This window comes from Cynocephalus volans, chromosome 3 (genome assembly GCF_027409185.1).
Source record: "Cynocephalus volans isolate mCynVol1 chromosome 3, mCynVol1.pri, whole genome shotgun sequence".
Taxonomy (NCBI): Eukaryota; Metazoa; Chordata; class Mammalia; order Dermoptera; family Cynocephalidae; genus Cynocephalus; species Cynocephalus volans.
This window is the reverse complement of record NC_084462.1, coordinates 144,062,180-144,086,479: the sequence shown is the minus strand read 5'-3', so window position 1 is coordinate 144,086,479 and position 24,300 is coordinate 144,062,180. Positions and strand designations below refer to the sequence as shown.

The 24,300-nt window shown below is 33.9% G+C and overlaps 1 protein-coding gene across 2 annotated transcripts in view; it reads right to left on the bottom strand.

Annotated features, from left to right (window-relative positions):
* HIF1A (hypoxia inducible factor 1 subunit alpha) overlaps positions 1-24,300 on the bottom strand; it is a 45,250-nt gene that overhangs the window by 2,513 nt on the left and 18,437 nt on the right. The window contains exons 2-13 of one of the 2 annotated variants that reach the window (XM_063089184.1): positions 19,885-20,078; positions 19,084-19,229; positions 18,915-18,999; positions 14,991-15,103; positions 13,786-13,988; positions 9,309-9,415; positions 8,068-8,215; positions 5,898-6,118; positions 4,945-5,231; positions 3,404-3,526; positions 2,864-3,285; positions 175-289 (exon numbers count right to left, since the gene is read on the bottom strand). In XM_063089184.1, coding sequence (XP_062945254.1) covers positions 175-289; positions 2,864-3,285; positions 3,404-3,526; positions 4,945-5,231; positions 5,898-6,118; positions 8,068-8,215; positions 9,309-9,415; positions 13,786-13,988; positions 14,991-15,103; positions 18,915-18,999; positions 19,084-19,229; positions 19,885-20,078 — 2,164 coding nt within the window. The remainder of the gene's footprint in view (positions 1-174; positions 290-2,863; positions 3,286-3,403; positions 3,527-4,944; positions 5,232-5,897; positions 6,119-8,067; positions 8,216-9,308; positions 9,416-13,785; positions 13,989-14,990; positions 15,104-18,914; positions 19,000-19,083; positions 19,230-19,884; positions 20,079-24,300) is intronic. The other variant, XM_063089185.1, reaches the window with a different exon arrangement.

The window sequence follows — 24,300 nt, the reverse complement described above, 5'->3', positions numbered from 1 at the left end:
TATACATTAAATTTTTGTATTTTTAAATAACAATGTGTACAAAATAAAAAAAAATCCAAGGTATGGTTTCTGAAAATATAACTTTAGTATTTGGAAGAAACAAGGAATTACCTATGTATTTAACTCGGAAATAGCACATTAGCTAGAATAGAAAAGCAAACATATTACTCTCACATTTACAATTCCTACTGCTTGAAAAAGCGAACCATCATGTTCCATTTTTCGCTTTCTCTGAGCATTCTGCAAAGCTAGTATCTTTGGATTTAGTTCTTCCTCAGGAACGGTAGTTCTGGAAAAGAAAAAGTATAAAAATACAGTTGTTTTATTGTTGTTGTTTTTAAAAAAAATCCGATGAGCTCTTTTTTTTTTTGGTCTTTTTGTGACCAGTAAGGGGATCGCAACCCTTGGCTTGGTGTCGCCCAAACCGTTCTCGGCCAGTGAGCGCACCGGCCATTCCTATATTGGATCGGAACCCACGGCGGAGCGCCGCTGCGCTCCCAAGCACTGCACTCTTCCGAGTGCGCCACGGGGCCAGCCCCCGATGAGCTCTTTTAAACAAAATACATAATGCCTTAGTTTTCCAATATTAAAGAATGTAATGTTATACGTACGAGAACTTCCCTAATTACTAAAGTTTATCACCCTAAAAGCTAAAACGCAACTTTTTAAAACTGAAAAATTTCTGAACTATGTATATCCCTATTTTATAAAATAGAACCAAAGAGAAATAAATTGACTCTATTGTAGGTCAAAAACAATGAAATATGGCCTTTCATTCCACCTAATAAAAAAATACATTGATATTCTTGGGATTACTGACATACAAAGTTATTTTCACATTTGGATAGACTTTTAGTTTATAAAACTTTTCATGTTCATTAGTTCATTTTAACCTCACTCCAGTTCCCAAGATAGGTAGGACAGGTGTATCATGCCCACTTTATAAACGAGAAGTCTGAGACTTGTTAGGTTACTCGTTCAAAGTCCCACTGCTAATTAGTTGCAGGTAAGTATACTCTAGAGCTCCAGATATCAACCTCTCCTCCCAGTAGTCTCCCCACTATTCTATTGTGCCCTCAGTATTGATTCATTATCAAATCTGAACTATCTGTATCTAAACTTAATACTAAATAGTGAAGAACTGTTTTAACAAGTCGAGTACATCAATTTTGTTACATTTATTTTGGCTTTTCAAGAACTCCACCCCCTCTCTTGCTTTGTTCCAGGTATTTGAGAATGCCAAATAGGTAAGTTATATATTATCTTAACTGCTCTCCTATATGCAGTTTTGCTTTATGTTTTTAAAAATTCTATAAAATCTCTTATATAGACAGGCAGGTTTTAAAATTCTTATATAAACATATTATCTTTGTGAAATGTAACCCAGTCTATCATGTAAATATATCTTAGTAGTAGTACTTTTAACAGTTCATTTTTAATCCTTCTTCTAAAGCTGTTAAGTATTCTGGTTTAGTATAGCACTGTGATTTTGCAAATAATTACCTAGAGAGGTGGAGGAAAAAAGCCTCTACGTATTTTTGAGAGTTCATCTCTTAAAATGATTTAGTGCATTCTGTATTCTAACTAATGTTTAAGAAATGCTAAAGTGACCTTATGTTAGACTTTGGTTTATACAAATACAAGGAGACAGTTGCTCAGAAAACTGAATATCTCATCCTCTGCAGCTAATAATAGTAAACTATAAATTAGAGGTCATTGTCATTTATATTACTATATTCATTCATCTATCACTCTATTTATTGAGGAAGTACTACACGTTTGGTTCTGAGCTAAGTATTAGTATCACTAAAATGCCCAAGACACTGTCATTGCCTTAGTGGAGTTCGGAGTCTGAAGTCAGTTGGTGACACAGTAATTTATAAAGTAACATTAAGTATTTCTGAGTTCATCTGAAGTCCCAAGAACTTCTCCTAGCTCAGGGAAAAGGCCTCTCCCACACTCTAGGTCAAGGTAGTGAATGAAGCAGGGCAGGGAAAAAGAGCCATATACTCTGGCTATGACAGTGATTATTTCCTACTGCTACTGATATCTGTCTTGGTCTAGGCACAGCAGAGAAGGAATCATCTCTGTCCTCCACACACTGATGAGCTAAAACTTCTTTATTCTGGCTGGAGCCTCAAATTTAAAACATATCAAATCCCATTACAAATTATATACAGAAATTATAACTTAAAAATTGGGTCACGTACAGATGTTTGCTCAAACTAGCTCCATAGAAACAATGTCATAAATCATGCTTAGATTCCTGGTATAGACCTCAAAAACCTACTTAACCTATCTGTAATACAGCTAATATACTACAGATATGTAATGAAAAATGAAAGCTATTTTAATACAAGTAACCATACATAACAAAATTTAAAAAGAAGGCTTATAAATATATACACTGAACATTGAGGACTGAAGACCGTCAGGGTTAATTTGGAATGGAAAATTGTAAATAACCCCTAAGTTGGAAGGTCTTTTGTATCAGGTAAGCTTAAAAAGAACTCCAAGAGATGGAAGCATCTAAGTAATAAACAACTACGAGAACTATGCCTGGGCCAATTCTTATACATTTACAGAACTTATTGGCTTGATTTTATTTTTAAAAGTGTTAGAAGACACTCCTACCTCCAACACTTAAATAGGTGATACAATTATTTTAGAGAAAATAAATATAAAAGCAAATTTAGAAATAGTTTGAGTGCTTGTTTTTAGTTCAGAATTTGTATGCCAATTTTATGTTCCTTAAAGCATATAGATCAGAAAGTTGGCTGCATATTTAGAAATCATTTATCATCACACACATTTCCTGAAAAAATAATAAAAGAACTATAATTTTAATGTTACATATAAATACCTTTGACTCAAAGTAACAGATAACACATTAGGACTTCTTGGATGAGGTTTTTCTGTTTGTTCTATGACTTCTTTTCCTGCTCTGTTTGGTGAGGCTGTCCGACTTTGAGTATCATTATATGATGTTGTGGCACTAGTAATTTCTTTATGTACGTGGGTAGGAGATGGAGATGCAATCAATATTTTAATGTCTTCCATACCATCTTTTGTCATTGTTTTTAATTCATCAGTTGTGGCAGTGGTAGTGGTGGCGTTAATAGTGGGTTCTTGCATTTGGGTCTGCTGGAATACTGTCATTGTGCTCACACTTTGAGGGCTTGCAGAACTGCTTTCTAATGGCGACAGCTGATCAAAGGAACGTAACTGGAAGTCATCATCCATTGGGATATAGGGCGCTAACATCTCCAAGTCTAAATCAGTGTCCTTTAAAACAACAAATACATGAGTTTTTATAATGGCCACTTTGTAAAAGAAAAACAACTTAAACCTAAAGTCACTTCAGACTAAAAATTAATAAAATTTAATATGAAAGTTAACATACCTGAGTGGAAAATGGATTCTTCGCTTCTGTGTCTTCAGCAAAAAGTTTTTCTACCAATTCCAACTTGAATTCATTGACCATATCACTATCCACATAGAAACAATATTCACTGGGACTGTTAGGCTATAAAAGAAATTGAATATGTTAACTTTTCCCTGAAGAGGCCTACATATGTTTTGCTAGTTGTTAGAATTTTCAAACTGGGTCTCAGAAAACACATTAAAAAAGCCCACCTTGTTTGTCAGACTTTAACTAGTGAGACATTTTTGAGCTTATGCTTGTAACTAATTTTGCCAGTATACATATTTTGGACTATGTAATTTAACATCATTTATAAAATTAAGATGAAAAGATGCACTTATCTGCTTATTCTAAAGAATAAAACTTACCTAATAATTCAGGTCTCAAGGTGGTATTAACTAGATAATATATATTTTCAGGAATCTACCTTTGTACTGAAAGGGCACACTCCTGTGATAATCTACCTAAAAATCTCAAAGCTATAGAGGGTTGGGGGATGTGTGTTCAGTGACTTAAATTCTTTCACCTGCATATACTTTAATGGGTGTACTACTATTTTAGAGGTTCTGGGCAAGAATTCTAACCAAAAAACTATAGCTATGTATTCTAAGTATAAAATTCTACTTCCCTCATTCTAATATTTTTGTTAGATTACAAACAAAATGAATCAAATATTTTTGTGTTAGGCAAACCAAGCAACCAGAGCATAGGATATATACTCTAGAAGCTTATGAGATGTCAAATCTCCTACTGTCAGCTTGCCAGTTTTAATAAATATTTAATATAAAATTATTTACATTATTAGTTAATTATTAAGGCTTATTTGTGCCTCATTTATCAAGTTATACTGTTCAGATCTAAGTTGCCCTACTTCTAAACATATTTTTAGTGTAGGAAGCTTTGAAATTGAGTCATTCTAGATTTAGAAATAGAGCCCTATGTGATGTCTCTAGTCTTGGTCCAGCCTAGCCTATAAGGACAGATCTAGAATAAGAAAGACCAGTTAATTAAGTATTTATTCTGTGTAATAGGTATTTTCATGTTATACTTATCCAGAATTTCAAAACAGTGAAGGAAACTGGACTAAATTAGGCAAAGAACTTACAAGGTCCTTTCCCATTTAAACCCTACTAAACCTTTTGCAGTTGGATAGTTCTCCCACTCATAGGGGAATAGGTATAGGCTGGGCTATTTTGAGCACATACAGATAGTATTCAAGACGTTTTTGTCCTATTGATATAAATATACACCGGAACAATCTAAGTTTTACCTTTTGGTTTATATTAAAAGCCATTTCCTTCCCATGTTCCTGACTATCTTTGAGCCGAAAACACACACTAAGGTATGTTAGGCCAATAACACAAGCTCATTGCTTTTGCAATAATTTTCAAGTGTCAAATCTGAAACACACACACAAAATGTGACATGGTTCAAATTAAAGTTTGAATCAAATTTATGAATACATTCCTGAATGTTAAAATCTGAAAGTTGTCCTTTTCTTATTATGTAATAACATCTACCTCAGGTGAACTTTGTCTAGTGCTTCCATCAGAAGGACTGTCTGGCTGATCTTGAATCTGGGGCATAGTAAAAGAAAGTTCCAGCGACTCTGGGTTTGGTTCTAATTTTAATGCAACTTCTTGATTGAGTGCAGGGTCAGCACTACTTCGAAGTGGCTTTGGAGTTTCAGAGGCAGGTAATGGAGACATTGCCAAATTTATATTCTGTAACTTTTCACTGGATGAGGGAAGCATTACATCATTATACAATGGAACGTCCTCAAGTTGTTGGTCGTCAGTTTCTGCGTCTGTGGGGGAAAAAAATTAGTCAATCTAAAGAATATAAGGATTTTAACATGTACAGAAGTTTATGGTCCTCTTTACAAAAGGCTTGTCTAACTCAGACACTAAAAATGTTACAAAATGTTCCTTAATAAGAAAGTTTACAGATATTATAGTATTTGTATAATTCTGAGTTATCTTTCCAGTTTACTATTGACAACTCCTATTAATCTGTGTGGCATAAAAGACCTGCAATTCTAGCCTTTTTATACATTAAAATGTAACCTAGTTTGAGATTAGTTTTCATTTTCACTGTCTGATGTTACAGTATGATTACCTACCTTTAGTGCAACTATACCTATTGCAACATAACTCTTCTAAATTGTGGAGAAAATCTGACAACAAGATATAGAAACTGCAGAGTCACTGGAAAAATTAAAGCAGGAAGAAGAAACACCTTAAGGACACTCTTAAGCACAATTTCCAACAATGTGAAAAAGGCAAGAATGCTAAGAAATTACAGGGGCAACAATATTTAATCAAATACTTTCAAGAAGATTATGAAAACAAAATGTACAAGACTATAATGTCCAATCAGTTACCAACAAAAGATGTCATAATAAAGTTTAGTTGAAATGGGGCTTGCAGCAACAGACATAGTTTAGGATATTAACAAAATAAATAATACCCACCATTACTGCCAAAATCTAAAGATATGATTGTGTCTCCGGCAGCTGGGGCCAGCAAAGTTAAAGCATCAGGTTCCTTCTTAAGTTTATCAAAGAGGCTACTGGTATCTTCTGATTCAACTTTGGTGAATAGCTGAGTCATTTTCATATCTGAGGATTCAACTGGTTTGAGGACACATTCTGTTTGTTGAAGGGAGAAAATCAAGTCGTGCTGAATAATACCACTGTCAAAAAAAGAAATCAGTGATTCTTAAATGAGCACTTGACACAGTGAGGGGAAAGAGGACTGTGAAATGACTTTATCTCTTCAAAAAATTCTGCTTTATGAAAAGGAACATTTTAAGATTTCTTGAGATGTATAATCTTTCATTCATACTTTCTCACATTTTAGGGTTTTAAAATGCCAACATGAAACAGACCTAATAAAATTATAGTAAAAAATAATTCAAATAGTTGATTAATGTCAGTTAAAAACTTCAGATACCCTTTGGGAAGAGTAATGGTGACAAGGAAATTTACAGTCAAGTATAGGAAGGACACAAACAGATCACAGTTTTTGTGCTCTTATATAATAATATAGGTACAAAAGAGCTCTTTAGCACTAATATATGAGGCATGATCTAAGGATGGTCCTAGAATATAAAGCTATATACAGATAAATAATCAAGGTTTTTCTAAGAGAGGTACCATATTTTCTTTGGTGGTAGGAAAATGATATGGTCAAACCACCTACAGGATAGGGTTGAAGTAGAATGATGAACAACAGCTCCAGCTTCATGTTTGGCTTAAATGTAAATTTTATTACTCCTTTATTAACATTATTAAGTGTTCACTACATGAAATGAACTGAGGATACAAAGATTAAAATACCTAACCCTTGCCTTCAAGAAGTTTATGACCCATTGTAAAAGCAGATATGTAAACAATTACAATATACTGTGATAATTGCTAAAATGGAGAAGACTTGCTTCACAGAGAGGCTAACAAGCTATAACTTGGGCTCAAGTAGCATTTGTTAGGCAGACTGTGGTGAGGGGAAGAGAAGGACATTCCAAGTGGGAGGTTTTTTTTTTTTTTTTTTAAAGATGACTGGTAAGGGGATCTTAACCCTTGACTTGGTGTTGTCAGCACCATGCTCCCCCAAGTGAGCTAACCAGCCATCCCTATTAGGGATCCGAACCCGCGGCCTTGGTGTTATCAGCACCACACTCTCCCAAGTGAGCCACGGGCCGGCCCTGGGGGGTTCTTAAAGTCACAAAAGAACACTTTGGCACTAATATTAAAACATTAAAGGACTGTATCAGAAGTGGCATGAATAAAAACAAATGACCAAAGTCTTCCTAAGACGGGAGACCATAGACTTTAGAGGGACAGCAAAAATCTATGAGAGCATGTGAGTATGATGACAAGAAATGATGCTGTGCACTTAGGCAAGGGTTTATCTTGGGAGTGACAAAGGGATCTTTAAAGAAATTCTAAGGAAAATGAGATGATGAGATATCCACACTAGAAAGCTCAGCATGGTGGTGATGTGGAAGATGAACTAAAATATGGTGGTAATGTGGACAACAGACTACAGGGAGCAGGAGCCTACTGAAATAGATCAAATGAAAGATTAATTTAAGATGTCCACAATATTCACACACCAATGAACTAAAAGAGTTCATGTATATACAAGAACCATTTGTTGTCACATCATACAGCCTTTACTTACTGTAATCTCACACAGAATTTCATTTAATCATTATAACCTTTTCATGTATTATCTTACTTACATAGATGAAATTCAGAGAAATGAAGATACTTTCCCAAGTTTATGGAGGAAATAACACAAACCTAACTATTCCCTACAAAAATTGCATAACTGCCTTGAGATATGGTATATACTGATAGCTGTATGACTAAAGCAAACTAATACATAGATCTGGTACCTTTTCAAGGTCTTTTTAAAAATAAGAGTGCAAGTATGGGGATAGACAGCTACTGATAGTATTTAGTGGAACACTGTGAAATCACTGGACTGGAAACCTAGGTCAGAATACTGAAAAATCATAATTTGGCAGAAATGTGAAAGTACAAAATTCAGCTGTTTATAATCTTTTCCTATAAAAGAGCAAAGTATCCAAAAAGAGGTACTACTCACTCCCCCAAAATGTTTATTTCTCAAGCTTACCTCACAACATAATTTACACATACAATGCATTGTGGTTGAGAATTCTTGGTGTTATATATGACAGTTGCTTGAGTTTCAACCCAGACATATCCACCTCTTTTGGCAAGCATCCTGTACTGTCCTGTAGTGACTTGTCCTTTAGTAAACACTAGGAGTGAAAAGGAAAAAGAATCACGCGGAGAAAATAACTGAATTTCCTATCAAATGAATAGATGTGGAATGTTGATAACTGTTTTAGAAAACAGGAGAAATGTTTATTTTAATAGAATCAGTTGTAACTGTTTAAATCGAGAGCAAGAAAAAGCCTCAGCATAGCAGAAAATATACTCATTTCCTTCTTCTAAACCCCAAATATGAAACTCCTTTCCTGCCAATCTTCACTTTAAATAAAACAAAAACCAGGAATAAGGAACATCAGTGACTACAATTCCTTTAAAGACTTACGTTGAAAGTGTCAGACGAGAGAATGATCAATGACCTTGATTCCACAAGGAACATTCATGAAAATGGTACTGTTATTACTTCCTTAAATTCCTGCTATACTTTCCAGAGAACCGAGGATACTTCAAAAGGTGTACTTAGCATACTTGAATATAAATTGATACCATACTGTAGTCCTTCGGCAATTTAGGCAATCTATATTAATTAGTGATTCGGAGAAAGTACTGAATAAATCCTAGTGATGAGATTAGTACTGGGGCCCTGACTGCACACTTGGTCCTACTCTTCAGTTCAAGGCTAATCACACCAACTCAGTGATATTAAGGCATTCCCAGTCACATTGGGAAGTCATTTTTAGGTATGGGCAAGTGAGAAATTCCAACGTTTAACTTACCTTGGAATCTTAAATAACTCATTTGAGTAAAATTCAGAATCATATCTTATATCAAGGGTACTTGTTACTGCATTTGCATGATTTTGATCACCATCACCTTCACTGACTCATCACACAAATATTTTCTGGGTACTTTCTATGTACCAACCACTATTGTGAGTATTCATGTATGGATTCTGAAAACGATGCTATATTATTTGATTTCTTAAAATCTTTGTATTTAAAATGCCAGGCGTGTTTTATATATTATTAAATGATTCTACTTTTACTGACATGTGTTGTAACAAATACAATGTTAAGATCCCTTAATGGTCAAGATACATTATGAAATGGTCTGTTAACATATTTAGTCCAGGAGGTTTTGTTAATTTTAACAAAAATCTATGAGTTATTCAATTGTACTTACTATCATGATGAGTTTTGGTCAGATGATCAGAGTCCAAAGCATGATAATATTCATAAATTGAGCGGCCCAGAAGTTCTTCTGGCTCATATCCCATCAATTCAGTAATTCTGTTATTTAAAAAAATGTAAGTTAAAAAAAAAGAGGAGAGAGACTAATGGATAAAGAAAATTTTTTTTGCTTCTCAAGGGTAACTCATGCATTAATCTAATGTACAAATGAGTTTTCAAAAATAAAGAGCATCCCTCCTGGCTTAGAATAAATTTATATCTCACCTTCAATAACTCTACGCTTATTAACTACAGCACCATGCATTTAAGTCCTCTGGGTTCATCTTTTATCCCCTTCACCCAAACTTGTTACCTATTTTTGTCACATTTCATTGTACGTATTTTTGGTAACAAGGCAGAATATTAATAAATAGATATGAAATACTGCTAAATTAAATGATAAAAGTTATAAAGACAGTCACTGAGATTTATTTTCAAATATAGATTAAATCTACAAATTACTTTTTTAAGCCCCTAGGCAAGGCCTCACTTTAGGGGATCAGTATTCACTACAAAATTCTAATATCAAATTAAAGAGTATCCACACTAAATGGGAACTAAAGGAATACCAATTATGTTGGTTTTAGAAAATACTCTTATACTTAATTTTTGGAATTACATAAAACTATGGGAATTAATTTCAGATGAAAAATAACATCAAATTGGAAATGGACTGGCAAATAATCCAGTTACTCCATCTGATTCCCTGGCAATTCCTTTAGGACAGAAACTAGATCTTATTTTCTATAACTCCAGTGTAAAATGGAACCCACTTCATGGGAAAGAGAAAGTTGTTGTCTTAGCACCATGCCAGATAGAAAGATTCTCTTCTAAGGTCTTTCTGAACAGAAAACATTAGTTAAGTTTTTAGATTTCTTAGCCTTTAAATTACAAAGGACTTTCTTACTGAGGTGTAAGCAAAACTTACATAATATGCTACATGTCCAAAACCCCCCCAGTAACTTCAGAAAGGACATAGGCAAGATATCCTTCTAAAAAAGGTATAGAAGTAATACTGTTTGTGTTGTCACACTTTTAAGGCAAGATATGACATAATTTATTCTAAACTAACTAACTAAATAGAAAGCTGATTTGTCAAAAACCAAACCCAACCCAACCCAATCCTCTCAATTCTTTACAATGGGATATCCCTAAACACATCAACACTAGGTGGCAGCATTACAAAGGAAATTACTGTTTTTAAACAGTCATCTTTACACTATGCTTTAAGAATAATTTTGTCATATATATTACACATTTACATTTTATATACAGGCTTATATATTTTATACATTTAAATAAAATTCCTTGGGAATTAAAACCTTTTTCACTATTCAAACCTTTATATTTCTATGTGTGCCGGGCATTGTTCTGGAAGTGAAAATACGAAGTGTAGATATGAAGATAAAACTCAACATGTGGCTAATTTTCTGGTAGACTTATCATACTTCTTATAAAATAATGCAGTAAATGCAGTTATGAGAATCTATTTCAGGAACCCCCTCATCCATGAGAAGGAATGGTAGTATAAAGGACAGCTTCTTATAGGAGACTTATGAGTATAAAAGAGTCAAAGAGAAGGCAAAATTGTTTCAGGAGGAAGGTACAGCACAAGCAAAGATAGAGAAAATGCTTAACATGGTGCAGGTAAACAGAGATTCTGATGTGCCTAGTAGAGGTGAGTGGAGACAGATGATGCTGGAGAAGAAGGCCAGGAGGATCAGATTAATGAGGGTCTTGTTTATTATCTTAGGAAGCTTTGATTTAACCATATGTTAATCAGTGCTTCTCAATCTGAGGTATGTCTATCACTAAGGAATGCCAAGCAGTCAAAATATAAACAATATACGTTTTCCTAGAAGGTCAATTTTATGCATATTAGAGGAATAAAGGTAAAGTTAATTTAACTTTAGAGAATTACATAGCTTAAATTCTGTACCAAAAGGGGGAGAGGGGCCCAGAAAATGTTTTTAATAGACTAGGAAACTTGTGATCTAAAGCACCTATACCATTCATTTCTTAAGGGCAGGAACTATTAATCTTCATTTCTACTTTAGTGCCATCAACATAGTAGATACTCAAATGATTAAGTGGATACTACTCAGTACAGTAAATAAGAGCCATTTGTGGGATATTTTGGATGTTAGAAGCTTAATGTTAGATTTTCTTAAAATTGGGCAAATTTTTTTCCATATCTTGGTTCTCAGGGGTTACAGATATGAGAAGTTCCTGGAAAGAGCTCTAACAAGAAAACAACAGTCTACTGGTCAAACTCAAAGCCTTTCTTGGTTGATCTCTAAGCTGGCTGTCTTTACTCTCAACTCCTCTGTCCTGATCATTTTGCTAGTTTTTTTGATATAACCAGAAAGGAATGCCACTCATTTTCTCACTTTAGCTCTATCATTTTCCTTTCTCCCCAGCTTATCCCTATGCATTGTTATTCCAAGTTTTCAAAAAACAAAAAAATGATTCCTCAAAATAGGATGGGCATCTTTGTTCTATAATATATTCACATGAATACTGGTGGTAAACACCATAAGATAGTTCTTGGCTTCTTGATCTTCATTTTATTAAAAAGTTGACTCCAGTGGTGAAGCACTCACATTATATACACTAGGCACTCAACAAACTCCTTTAATCCTCACAACAGCCTTTTGAGGTATGACCATTATTTTACAGATAAGGAATGTGCAACAGTTTAGTACCAAGGCCAATGCCACACTGTTAAACTACCAGAGCTGCAAGCCAAGACTGAATTCAAGGTTATGTGATTCCAAAGCCAGTGCTCTGTCACATTCCCTTGCCCAAATGGAGTGGGGGATTATTGTCTATATTATGGCTAAGGGCTTAAAATTGATTTTTCAATATAATATTCAGGTTAACTCTCTAAAATAGGTGTTATTAAAGATGAAGAAACTCATGCTCAAAGAGAAGAGCTAATGTGTCCAAGATCACTTGGATATAGGCAGCAGAGCCAGGATTTAGTAGTCTGGCTGGCTACGTAATCCACGCCTTTAACCACTATGTTATACAGCCTCATAGTAAAAGTGGAAAAGCAATAGTAGAATAAATGCTATGACAGAGGTATGTACAAGAAACAGTGTAGTTTCTTCTTGAAGAAACAAGGAAAGCTCCACAATGAAGTAGGTGCTCTTAGAAGGTGAAGAAAACTTCATTGCAGAGTAGAAAAGTAAGTGTAAATGCACTAAGACATTGAAACAGCATGTGGACATGTCTGGCTATAAGTTGTTGGGGGCCACATAAGAGTGGGTGGTTCCCCTTCCTCCTGCTTAATTTGGAGAAGTGGGCAGGGGCCAGATCATAAATATCTTTGTTTTCCATGCTAAGAAGTTTAAATTTTATTTGGTAGGTCTGTTTTTCTCTTCAGCCTTTAAAATGCACAACTTCTTTTGATAAATAAAACCTCCTTCTCTCCTCTAATATTTTTATAAACAAAACTTTTTTTATGTGAAGACAAAGGGAAAAAAACAGGCATTTTCATCAAGAAAATGACATGATCTGATTTTCCCATTAGGAAGTCATCTTTGTGGCAACCTGGATGAAAGATTAAAAGGGCACAAATCTGTTGGTAGAAAGGCAACTTAAGAGACTATGGTAACAGTTCAAGAAAAGGTAAAATGAGCTGAAGAATTCAATGACAGGAGTGCAAGGGTAGAAAAGAGAGAATAGATCAAGAGACATGTAGATAAATCTTATAGAAAATCTATAAGATTTGGAGACCAATTGAGTGTAAACGATGAAGGTAAAAGAAAAGAATGACCTCCAAAGTATTGCTGGAGTCATGTGTCTACAGTTGTGTATTAACCACAATAGGTATCATAGGAGGAAAAGCAGTTTTTGATGTCGTCATTGTGTGGGGGCAGAAGTGGTGCAGTTCAATTACAGAAATACTTAGTTTACAGAAGAATATCTATCTGGATAGAAATATCAAGCTGGCAATTAAATAGAAGTAGCTACAGAAATAAATTTGGGAAATGGTGATAGAAACCACGGGCAAGACTGAAGCTGCTTAGGGAAAATATGTAGGATGAGATGAGCAGACTTTGCTTTCTAGTCCATAATCAAAAATAATATATCCTTCCTCAGAACATGCATTGTATGTCTTTGAAATGTATTTATATTTTCTCTCTTTAAATAAGTTGAGCACCTAAAAAAAAGACATCATCTTAACAATTTTTGTGTAACATCTGATAGAGTAAGTATTCATGGCACACAAGTGTTCAATAAAAGTGGCTGAATTAATTTACAAAGTTAATCTAATATTACTGAGTTCCAGGATCTATCATTCTATTCAACTTAGAGAAAGCATACAATTTGCCACTGAGTCTTTACTATCTTTACAATAGTGAATATTCAAAAATGCTGTAGTCTAATTAAAAATTTCAAATTACATTTTATATCTAATTTACCTTTCATCACAATAAGAAAATTTCATATCCAGGCTGTGTCGACTGAGAAAAGTCTTGCTATCTAGAGGAATTTCAATATTTGACGGATGAGGAATGGGTTCACAAATCAGCACCAAGCATGTCATGGGTGGTTTCTTATACCCACACTGAGATTGGTTACTATTGGTATCATATACATGAATATGGCCTGTGCAGTGAAGTACCTGTGTACAAATAAGAAAACAAAGCAGTTATTTTTTAAAATTTACAGTTCTAGGGAAAAAAAAATGCAGAGATATGTAGTTGAATATGACAAGGCAAGTAAGCATTGGTAAAATTTACAGTCAGTGGATTAACCATATTTTTGAAAATCAGCACGTTTTCCCTATTGACACCACCAAGACCTTGCCAGGCACCACAGATTACTCTTTAAAAAATTCCCCTCATTTAAGTCTGGGCTGCTTTTTTATCAGCTGGTCATGATAGCTGTTTGATGGTATTTCTTGCTCTGATAACTGTGTTTCTACACATAGCAAAGAAATTATACAAAAATGAACAGAAAATTAAGCTCTATCAGGATTCAAACACTGGGTGGCTGGCAAAACCAACTGATTAAATCAACTTGGTACACCAGTGCCGATTCACATAATTTATGTTTATGCCTCAAATTGGTAAATTTCTACCACACTGTTTTGAATTTTGGGGATCACACACGAATTACTGTTGTTCCGCGGTATCCGTGGGGGACAGGTTCCAGGACCCCTGTGGATACCAAAATCCATAGATGCTCAAGTCCCTCATAAAAAATGCTGTAGTATTTGCATATAACCTACACAGTATCCTCTAAATCATCTCTAGATTACTTAAAATACCTAATACAATGTAAATGTGATGTAAATAGTTGTTATGCTATATTGTTTAGGGGTTAATAACAAGAAAATTGCTTATACATGTTCAGTACATATACAATAATCATTTTTTTTGCAAATATATTTTTGACCCTTGGTTGACTGAATCCACAGATATGGAACTCATGGATGTGGAACTCATGGATATGATGGGCTGAATGTAGTTGACAGTATAATTGTTAAATTTGCAAACACCAAGAAACAACTGTAAATTTTCCCTCACAATCCTAAAGCTATTTTAATACTAGCAATGTCTAGATGTATCAGTTTATCTATATACATCAAGATCATCATCACTCAGAAATCATTTTTACTTACCTTCCATGTTGCAGACTTTATGTTCATAGTTCTCCCCCGGCTAGTCAGAGTACACTTCATTCTGAGAAAAAAGCTCCGCTGTGTGTTTTGCTCTTTACCCTTTTTCACAGGGCCTAATGAAAGCATGAAATAGAGTTAAAACATAACTAAATATACAAATTTGTTACAATAAAAATAGCAAGTGCCCAGCACCTAGATGCTGTTCAATTCAAAAATCTCAGTATGAACATAGTGCTTCACACCCTTTTACCAACTCCCCTCAGTAGCAGTGGTGTACAAGACTGCAGTGACTCCCTGAGCTGGCAGGAAGAGAATCGATATTTGGGATAACAGCTAATCATTCAAACCAGTAAACTTGGTCAAACTATGAACATACTGGGAAATATAAAAGTGGTATGAGTTTGCCTTCTAACTGTGCTATCAATGTACAAGCATGCCTAAAAAGAGAATTTCAGCAAATTCTTCCTATCCTTTACTAAATATATTAGCCTAATTTATAATGAGCACTCAATGTATTTATAGAACTTTTAAAATAGCTACTTTCTTTTTAATAGCAAATGGCATTTTAATATCTGATTTTTTTCTTAAATCATCCTGTAAAACAGGAAATTATTTCTACTTTGTTACTGTGGGAAAAAAATCAGATTGAATGTCTTATCAAAAGCTAGAGTAATAAAGCAAAGTCAGAATTAAATAAATTCAAAACTATTTACTCCCATCCCAAACCTCATATAACTAAAAAATGAGATTACACTCAGGGATTAAGTAAATAGCATCTTAATTTCTTATCTTCATTGGTCAGTCTGGTTCAAAACAAATACAAAAATATTCATTATTTAGGACCTGGACTAGATATTGCAGGCAATATAAAGGAATAAGACACTCTGCGCCTTTCCTGAAGTTAAAAATATAGTAGATATATAAGGTCAACAACAACAATACAATGTAGAGTAAGTACACAAGTCTTCTAAGAATGCCTTAAAGAAGGACAGAGAAAGGTCAGAAGACAACTTCTAGTCAGGTGGAATCAAGAAGGCTGCCTTAGGAAAAAAGACATTAGAATTTCAGTAAGTAGAAATGGGTTAGAAGGGTGTTCCAGGCAGAAGAAGAGAGTAAAAAGCACAGAGGTAGGAAAAATAGCGCATGTTTGGGGAATAGTAAAGTACAGTTTGTCAGCGTTATAAAGTACACGTAAAGAGTAATAAGACAAAGTTAGGAGGTTAGGACCATAACTATAGAGAGCCTTGGATGCCCAAAAGAGAAGATCAGTCTAAATATACATGGGGCTTTTAACTTAAGGAACATTTTAGCAGCAATATATATGATGTCTTAAAATTGAATACAGTGATGGTAATTGGTAATGAGGGGCTAAGCAAGTAGTAGCAGTAGGAGTGAAAAGAAGGGTAGCAGAAGACAAATGAAGAAAGATAGAATCTATAAAAATTTAAAAACTGGTGGAAATAAAGGAGGAGAAAAAGAAAAGATATGGAAATTTTAAGGCTAGTATATTGAAAACATTGTCAAATGGGAAAGAAACAAGAATAAGTTTAAATTTAGGTATGGTTAGCTAGAAATGCTGGACTGTTCAAAAAGAATGAGTTCTAGTTGATACTCATATTTAACAATGGAACTAGAAAAAGTTAGAGCAGTCCCAGTGCTGGTACAAGGTACTTGGGTTTACTTAAATAAGGATTGAATTAGCCTTCCTAGAAGCATTCAAGAATAGGTTTTAAAAAGATGCCATAAGAACCATACTGGTCTTGGTGATGGTACAGTACGGTGTGTGTGTTGGGGGACAGATGGTTGTGGTGCTGGCAGTTGAGATCCACATGTAATTCCTTGGGATGTTTCTAGTCCTTCATAATCTAAGCTTGAATTAAACTGACCTTTGGAAACCCAAGGCCTTTGAATGGGGGCATGCAGATAATTTTGAAAACCAAGGTGACTGAAAAGTACTAGCATTTTCCTAACGGAAAAAACATTTTAAAAGAACTAAATTTTCAACCCTTTAAAAATAATTCATATTTAGTAATAATTTATGGATTCTAAAGCATCTTTTTAGAATTTAAATGAAAGAATAACAGGACTATTTCTATAAGAAGCACACCACTAGCTCTTAGTGTATCATTAAAATATGAGGCTTTGCAATAGCCCCTCATTTCTAAGAGTGAAAATCTACATTTTAGTTTCACAAGAAAACATCAAAAATTCATTAGCTACATTAGGAATGATTTCAAAAAATGTTTCTGTGCTTTAAAAAAGAACATTTGGTTCAAAAGATATATTTAAACTATATTAAGTAGACTATATCTGATTTAGAATAATATATATTAACATCATTACCAAATCAAAACAAGACTTCCTAATATCCATCCTTTTATAGTCTAGCCCCAGGAAAGCACTGAGCAATCAATACAAACCTCATGTCTAAACACTAGAACTCATATCATATTAAGTTCATTAATTTAAGACAACCCACTTAGGTCCTTGCTCAAAGCATATTTACTCCTCCTCTATACAGAATTCTAATGCATTTCCCCCCTCAAATTCACAGTAAAAACACAATATGAAATTAAAAAACAGGAGAAGGTTCCTAATGATAGGGTAAAAAAAGGTACTTAGAGTTCAAGAACATGAAAAAAGCTCTAAAATACTAACGTGTTTGGACTCTGGAGCCAGTCTACCTGAGTTTAATTCAAGGCCTGCCATTTACTAACCAAGTAATGTTGGGTAAGTTACTCAGTAACTCTGTGCCTCAGTTTCCTCAGTAAAATAGAAATTGTAATGGTAACTTAACAGGGTTGTTGTGAAAAATAAAAATAAAGGAGTTAAAGCATATAAAATGCAGAGAACAGTGTCCTGGCACAGAGTATTCACTCTCTAGAGGTTAGCTATTATTATTACAAATGAGATTAAAAAAGAAAAGCCTAAAATTATTCAATAAGTACTATAAAACTTGAGGTTGTTTAATATAGAAGCAAACAAACTTATACACGTAAATTAGAAAACAGCAAAGAACAACTGCAGAGCACATTAACAAATTTTCATTGTGGTAACTTTGAGCTATGATAGAAAAGTTCAATTATGATCAGTATACTCTGTTTAAGAAGGCACACTGTGTAAAGATTTTCTTTAATCATTAAGTTTTTGTAGTTCAAGAGGTACTTTCCAAAAATCTTGGAATATTTTATTATTTTTAACAGTTCATTACTAGGATAGGTCTTACTGTCTTTTTTCTGTTAATGTGAAGGCATCCATAATATAATGGTTGTTAATTTAACTACATAGTCCCAAATTATTGAAAACACACTAAGAAGTCAAATAAGCAGTTGTTATTGTGCTCTTAAAATTCTGGTATCTTTTTTTATTGCTTTTGCCTTTAGAAAGCTTGGACCCAAACTGGAACCTCAACTTTAAATATTGCCTAAAATCCTATCATCTACCATTTATCCATGGCTTACAGTTGTATTTTAACTTATAAGTCCCTCGGTCCTGATTTTTATTTTTTTCCATTTTATTTTATCTGTTGATATACATACACACACACAAAAAAATTATTTATGGAATTAAGTGGGACTTAAAATTTCTTTTAGGTATTTAAGAAATTCCTAAAAATAGAATAATGGTTTTAACAAATAAACATTTTATTAAATGTGAAATAACGTCTTGCCTTAGGGTAACACAATAGCAAAATTTAAAAAATAGTAATAGTATGTGATTAAGAAAAACCACCTGTCACATTTAATCAAACAATAAAACGATTATATTATATAATGTTGAATATACTCATCCTGATTTGAGCATCAGATATTGCATACAGATATTGATATTCAACTTTGTACCCCCACAGATACGTACAATAAACTATGTTTCAATAAAAAAATTAAAAATTAAATAAATCAAACAGTAGACTTTTCTTCTCACCATTTCTGTGTGTAAGCATTTCTCTCATTTCCTCATGGTCACAAGGATGAGTAAAATCAAACACACTGTGTCCAGTTAGTTCAAACTGTAAACACATTTTAAAAAATTAGATCTACATCATATAATCATAAAAACATACAGAAGGGCTCTTAATATGTGGGTATTTTACCTGAGTTAATCCCATGTATTTGTTCACATTATCAGAAATGTAAATCATGTCACCATCATCTGTGAGAACCATAACAAAACCATCCAAGGCTTTCAAATAAAAGCAATTCATCTGTGCCTTCATTTCATCTTCAATATCCAAATCACCTTAAAAGGGCACAAAAGAAAGAAAATAATCAGTTTAAAAGTTATACTAAAATGATGTAATATTTAGATTCTTTTATGAAGTTTTCCTACAGATATTTAATATATACAGCATCTATTTTTTCTGTAGATTTTCCCCATCACTCTTATTTTAACACAGAACAGTCAAGGCCAAAGGCTGGAAAGACTAAAATTAGACTTGCCAGCTGCTTTTCATCATTATTTAAAGTAATACAGCAAGGTTAACCACTGAGAAAAGAAAGAAGGGTCATGTTTTAAAAGGAAGAAAGGAAGAGAGGTGGAGCAGGAGAAAAAGACGGGATGGGGGCGGGGAGCCAATATCTTAAAAATTCCTGAATGAAGCTTTAAAAGCAGGTAATTGAAAGGATGTCATATAAAGAATTGAGAATATGTTTAAGAGAACAAAGCAAAACAACTTAATGCAAAGAGAAGGATTATTCAAAGAGTAACTAAACAGATTAGAAAAAGAAATGAAGCTTGGTAAAAACAGTACGGATTATTGAAAAATTTTTAAAGTGTATATATATCACAATACAATAAGGTATAAAAAAACATTGTGACCACCTTCTAAAAATAATTTCTAATTACTTCTAATTTCTAATTTTCAGGTCTATTACACCCTTGTAAAACAACTCACCAGCATCCAGAAGTTTCCTCACACGCAAATAGCTGATGGTAAGCCTCATAACAGAAGCCTTATCAAGATGCGAGCTCACATTATGGGGAAGTGGCAACTGATGAGCAAGCTCATAAAAAACTTCAGACTCTTTACTTCGCCGAGATCTGGCTGCATCTCTGGACTTCTCTTTTCGTCGTTCAGAGCTTATCCTACTTAACCAAAAACAAAAAACAAAAAAGGGAGAAGACAGAAAATGTATGTAAGTTAGTTTGCCTTAGCTTGAATAAAACTAATTTTACATTTTTCTGTTTACTACAAGATTACAAAATGCCGTGTAATTAAATTACATGGAAATTTGTCTACTGGATGAACATATTTTTATAAAGACAACTATACAAATTTTTGATTACTGCAAACATAAGGAACTCTCACAGGAAGCCCAAGATCAAGCTTTAAATCCGGCATGTCAAATTGAAGAGGATGTTTTTATTTTAGCCAAAAACTTAAAGCAGCCTGTATATCTAGGGCTGCACCTCATAGCCATTGAAAAGTAGTCTCAACATAGAGAAACCATGATTAAGTGTAGAGAAACTACCTAAAATTGTACATAATAACTTGAAAACAGGAGTTGTTAAGCAGGTAGGACAGCAATAGCTACAAACTGATTTTTGACTCAAGTTTCTTTTGACTCTAATACTTTCCCACCCTCTACCCTACCACATGAGCAATGACGACTATAAGGTATAAGAATTTATATTAGCAGCTATAATAGGCTACCGATTTCAGGTTGCCTACTCCCTTTAGAAGCACCTTATCTATTACTTGCATATCCGGTACCAAATAAATGCAGCGGAAGAATAAAAAAAAGTGGCACAATACCAAGAATTTAAAGGGACAGGTTAGCAAAGATAAAGGTGTCAATAAACCTTTAGGGAACTCTTCCAAGAATAAAGATAGTCAGTCAAAAATTTTCCTAAGTCATACCAAGCAAAGCTGTCTTTCTTTGCTTAACTGCCTAGCAACATTCCTCCTGACCCAATTGGAGATAAGGCTAAATCTGGTTCTATCCTTAGCTTCTTCTTAAATAGCTATTGTTCATTAAAGCCCACATGCCAAACACTACCCTGGTACCAGGCGCCTAGTTCTCTCATAACTACCTATGAACAGGTTAAATATTATCCCTATTTTACAAATGAGTAAAAACAGCCATTAATGTAGCAGACAGGATTTGAACCCAGGTGTTTTTTAATCCAAAGTCTTAGCCCTTCCACAATGTTTTATCTTCTTAATGGAGAATGCCATTTCTACCTCAAATACTCAGCTGATCTCCTATGCCCCTCAACTCAATTATTTACTAAATACTGAAAACAGGCTTACAATTTATTGAGCATTTAGTAGTATACTAAGGACTTTGCTAGCATTATTTCATTTAACACTTACATCCTGTGAATGAAGATAACTGTCTCCACCTCAAATCTCTCCTCCCTCCAAATTTTCTGCAAAGCTGAAAAGTGCAATCATAGAAGCAATGTTGTCAAGCAATGCGCAGGGTTCTCAGTACATGCTCTGTTATATTGTATATTAACAAAAGAATATCTAACAGTTGTATTGTGACAATAATGATAGTATAATTTTATCACTTGTAACTACATATCTATGTGAATCAGGATTTTTTCAGTGCTGTGCAATTAAAAAATAAATTAGATGCTGAGGCTACATGAAAATGTTAGTGTCAGCAGTCTGCAGTTTTATTTATCTGTATTAAAACTGCCTCATTGTTCTCACTGATCGACTGTAAATGTTTTCAATTTGAACTTTAAAATGTATTATCATAAAACATTTTTAAGAATCTATAAACTGGAGTTCTACACAATATTCAGGGAGGCGGGGGTATCCAGGGACGCTATTTGCTCTAACAGATACTGTTTCCCTCACTTTTTTCCTCTCAAATTGGTAGGTGAGAGGCAGTGATGACTGTGGGAAACAGATTCTTATCTGGTTCAAGTAAAACCGTCAAAAAAGGCTGATGGTCACTGACCTCATGATAAACCTGAATATTAGTCCAAACACCACAATTAGTCCGGCTCTTCAGAATTTTATAAACAACTTTAATCAGACTTACTATTCTCTTTTTTCTGGACTATTCAACTGATGTAAGCTACTGACATTTGATTACCTAAATGAAACACTTGGTGAAAACTTGAAATCCTTATAATACCTGTTATATGCTTTTAAAGGGTATCTAATCAAACTAATTATGGTGATGAAATGTCTCCATACCTTTGAAATACTTGTCCAGAACTTTGAAGATAGCAATGCCTGTCCAAGGTGTGGCAATAAGCTTCTAAGACAAATCCATTAGAAATGTGAGGTTGGATGAAACATGTAAAAGGACAATATATTTAAGTTAGTGCAGACTCAGAAGAATTTTAGCATAAGCCTGAATTTTGGAAGAAAACTGAGCTTCAAGAAAATGAGTAATATGATAAGAGAACCAACAAACCTATAGTAGATGAAGATGGTGGTGAAAATCGTTATGTCGTTCATTACATAATCAGTCTAGACAAAAAGCAATCAGGTGACCTACAATAAAGGTTTAATGAAGAAATCTGTATGTTCTTCACATGTGACTGTGGGAGCTCTTAAAACATTTCTAGGCTTGAAGCTAAAGCTTCCAAAATTCTTATAAGTTTCAGCATCTAAACTGCCCAGCTTCTTGTCTACTCACAAGAAGACTCTATCAGTCATATATCACAGAATTACAGTATTGACCAAGAATTATTTCTGTTACACCACAGGGTCTAGGTCCCACAGAGATGAATCCTGTACTATTTACTTACTACATAGATTGAACAATGAAAGGTGTATAGACCAGATGGAAATAAATAGATTTTCAGTATACAAATAAGGTCACTGTATTTCTCTAAATTATCAATTGTATCTATGTTGCTTTTAAGTACAGATCAAATGAGGTTCTGCTACTGATATGTCTGCATAAGGTGTGATTTCAGTTGAGTACAAATTCCTGTCTTTTGAATAGCTTGCTTACCATTTCCATGACTGTTCTAGAACTAATATTTGCATAAACTAGAAAAATAGCTCAATCTTTGTTGTATTGTAGTTTTCACATACTTATTATTATTTAACATACAGTACTGGACATGAAACTAACAATTATTTCTTGAAAATATTTTGTATAGAAAAATGTTTAGAAAAATTATTTTGAACAGCTGTTGTCTAATTTACTTTCTTGTATACAAAGCTCATGACTTGGTTGTTTTACAAAGAATACCTATTATTCTTTAGATTAAGAACACAAAATAATTGCAGACATTAAGTCAGCTGTCTGTGTTGTCTACTAAATTCCACATAAAAAAGCCTGTTAGCATTCCTGATTGAAAAGACGTGACACTTTAAGATCTGAAGTCATAACCATTCAAAATGTTAGCAGATGATCAGACTTATTTCTAATAAAGTTCATGTATAAATTTTTTTAAAAAACCTTCAACTCTATTATTTGTTGAAAAAGCTCTTTCTGGTCTTGAAGGTACAAGTTGTTTTTTTGGGTGTTTTGTTTTTACAATTGTGTCAGTACTACAGGATAGATGTTCTCAAGTGAAATTCTATGATATAAAAGATGTGCTATTTAAAATTTTTAAATAGATAACAGCTTGCCAAAAAGGTCTGTACCCATTTTTATCTCTGGCAATCCATGAATGTATATCCATTTCCTCATGCACTCTGCAGTATTATATATTATGGATATTTTTTAATCTTATTAATTTTTGCCAAGCTAATAGGTGAGAACTTTATTTCATTGTTTTAACTGCCCCGAATTTCTTAAAGTTTCAGGCCCAAGTAAAACGCAAGGAAATCTTCATGTTCACTCTTTAGTTGACATTTCTGCCTGAAGCTTTAAATCCAAACACTTACACATGATGCTTACTATATACACAGTGGTATTCTAAACATTTTCACCATTAACTTATTTAATCATTATTATGATCACACTGTTACAGATAATGATCATGGTTAAATAGCTTACCCAAGGTTACACTGTCAGTAAATGGTAGAACCTGTATTCCAACTCAAGTAGTCTGGCTCTAGAGTCCATGCTATTAACACTAGACCATGCTGCCTCTCAGAAACTCATTCTAATTACCAAGACAAGTATTCATAAGTCTAGGCCATTATTATAAAGTTAAAAATTTGTTGACTTCATATGTCCAGAGATATAAAGGAGAAGTTGTAGGGATTGGCTTTGGAATTTAGGACTTGACGCTAAGCTATTCACAGGGACTCATGATCAGGCTCGCTTTTGGAGTCTGCTTGTAAATCTAAACTCCTAATTGAAAGGCACCTACAATGGCAATCGATGCTCTCTGCTCCACTGTCCACCAGTTCTTCAAAGCAAGGCAACCTTGAAATGGATAA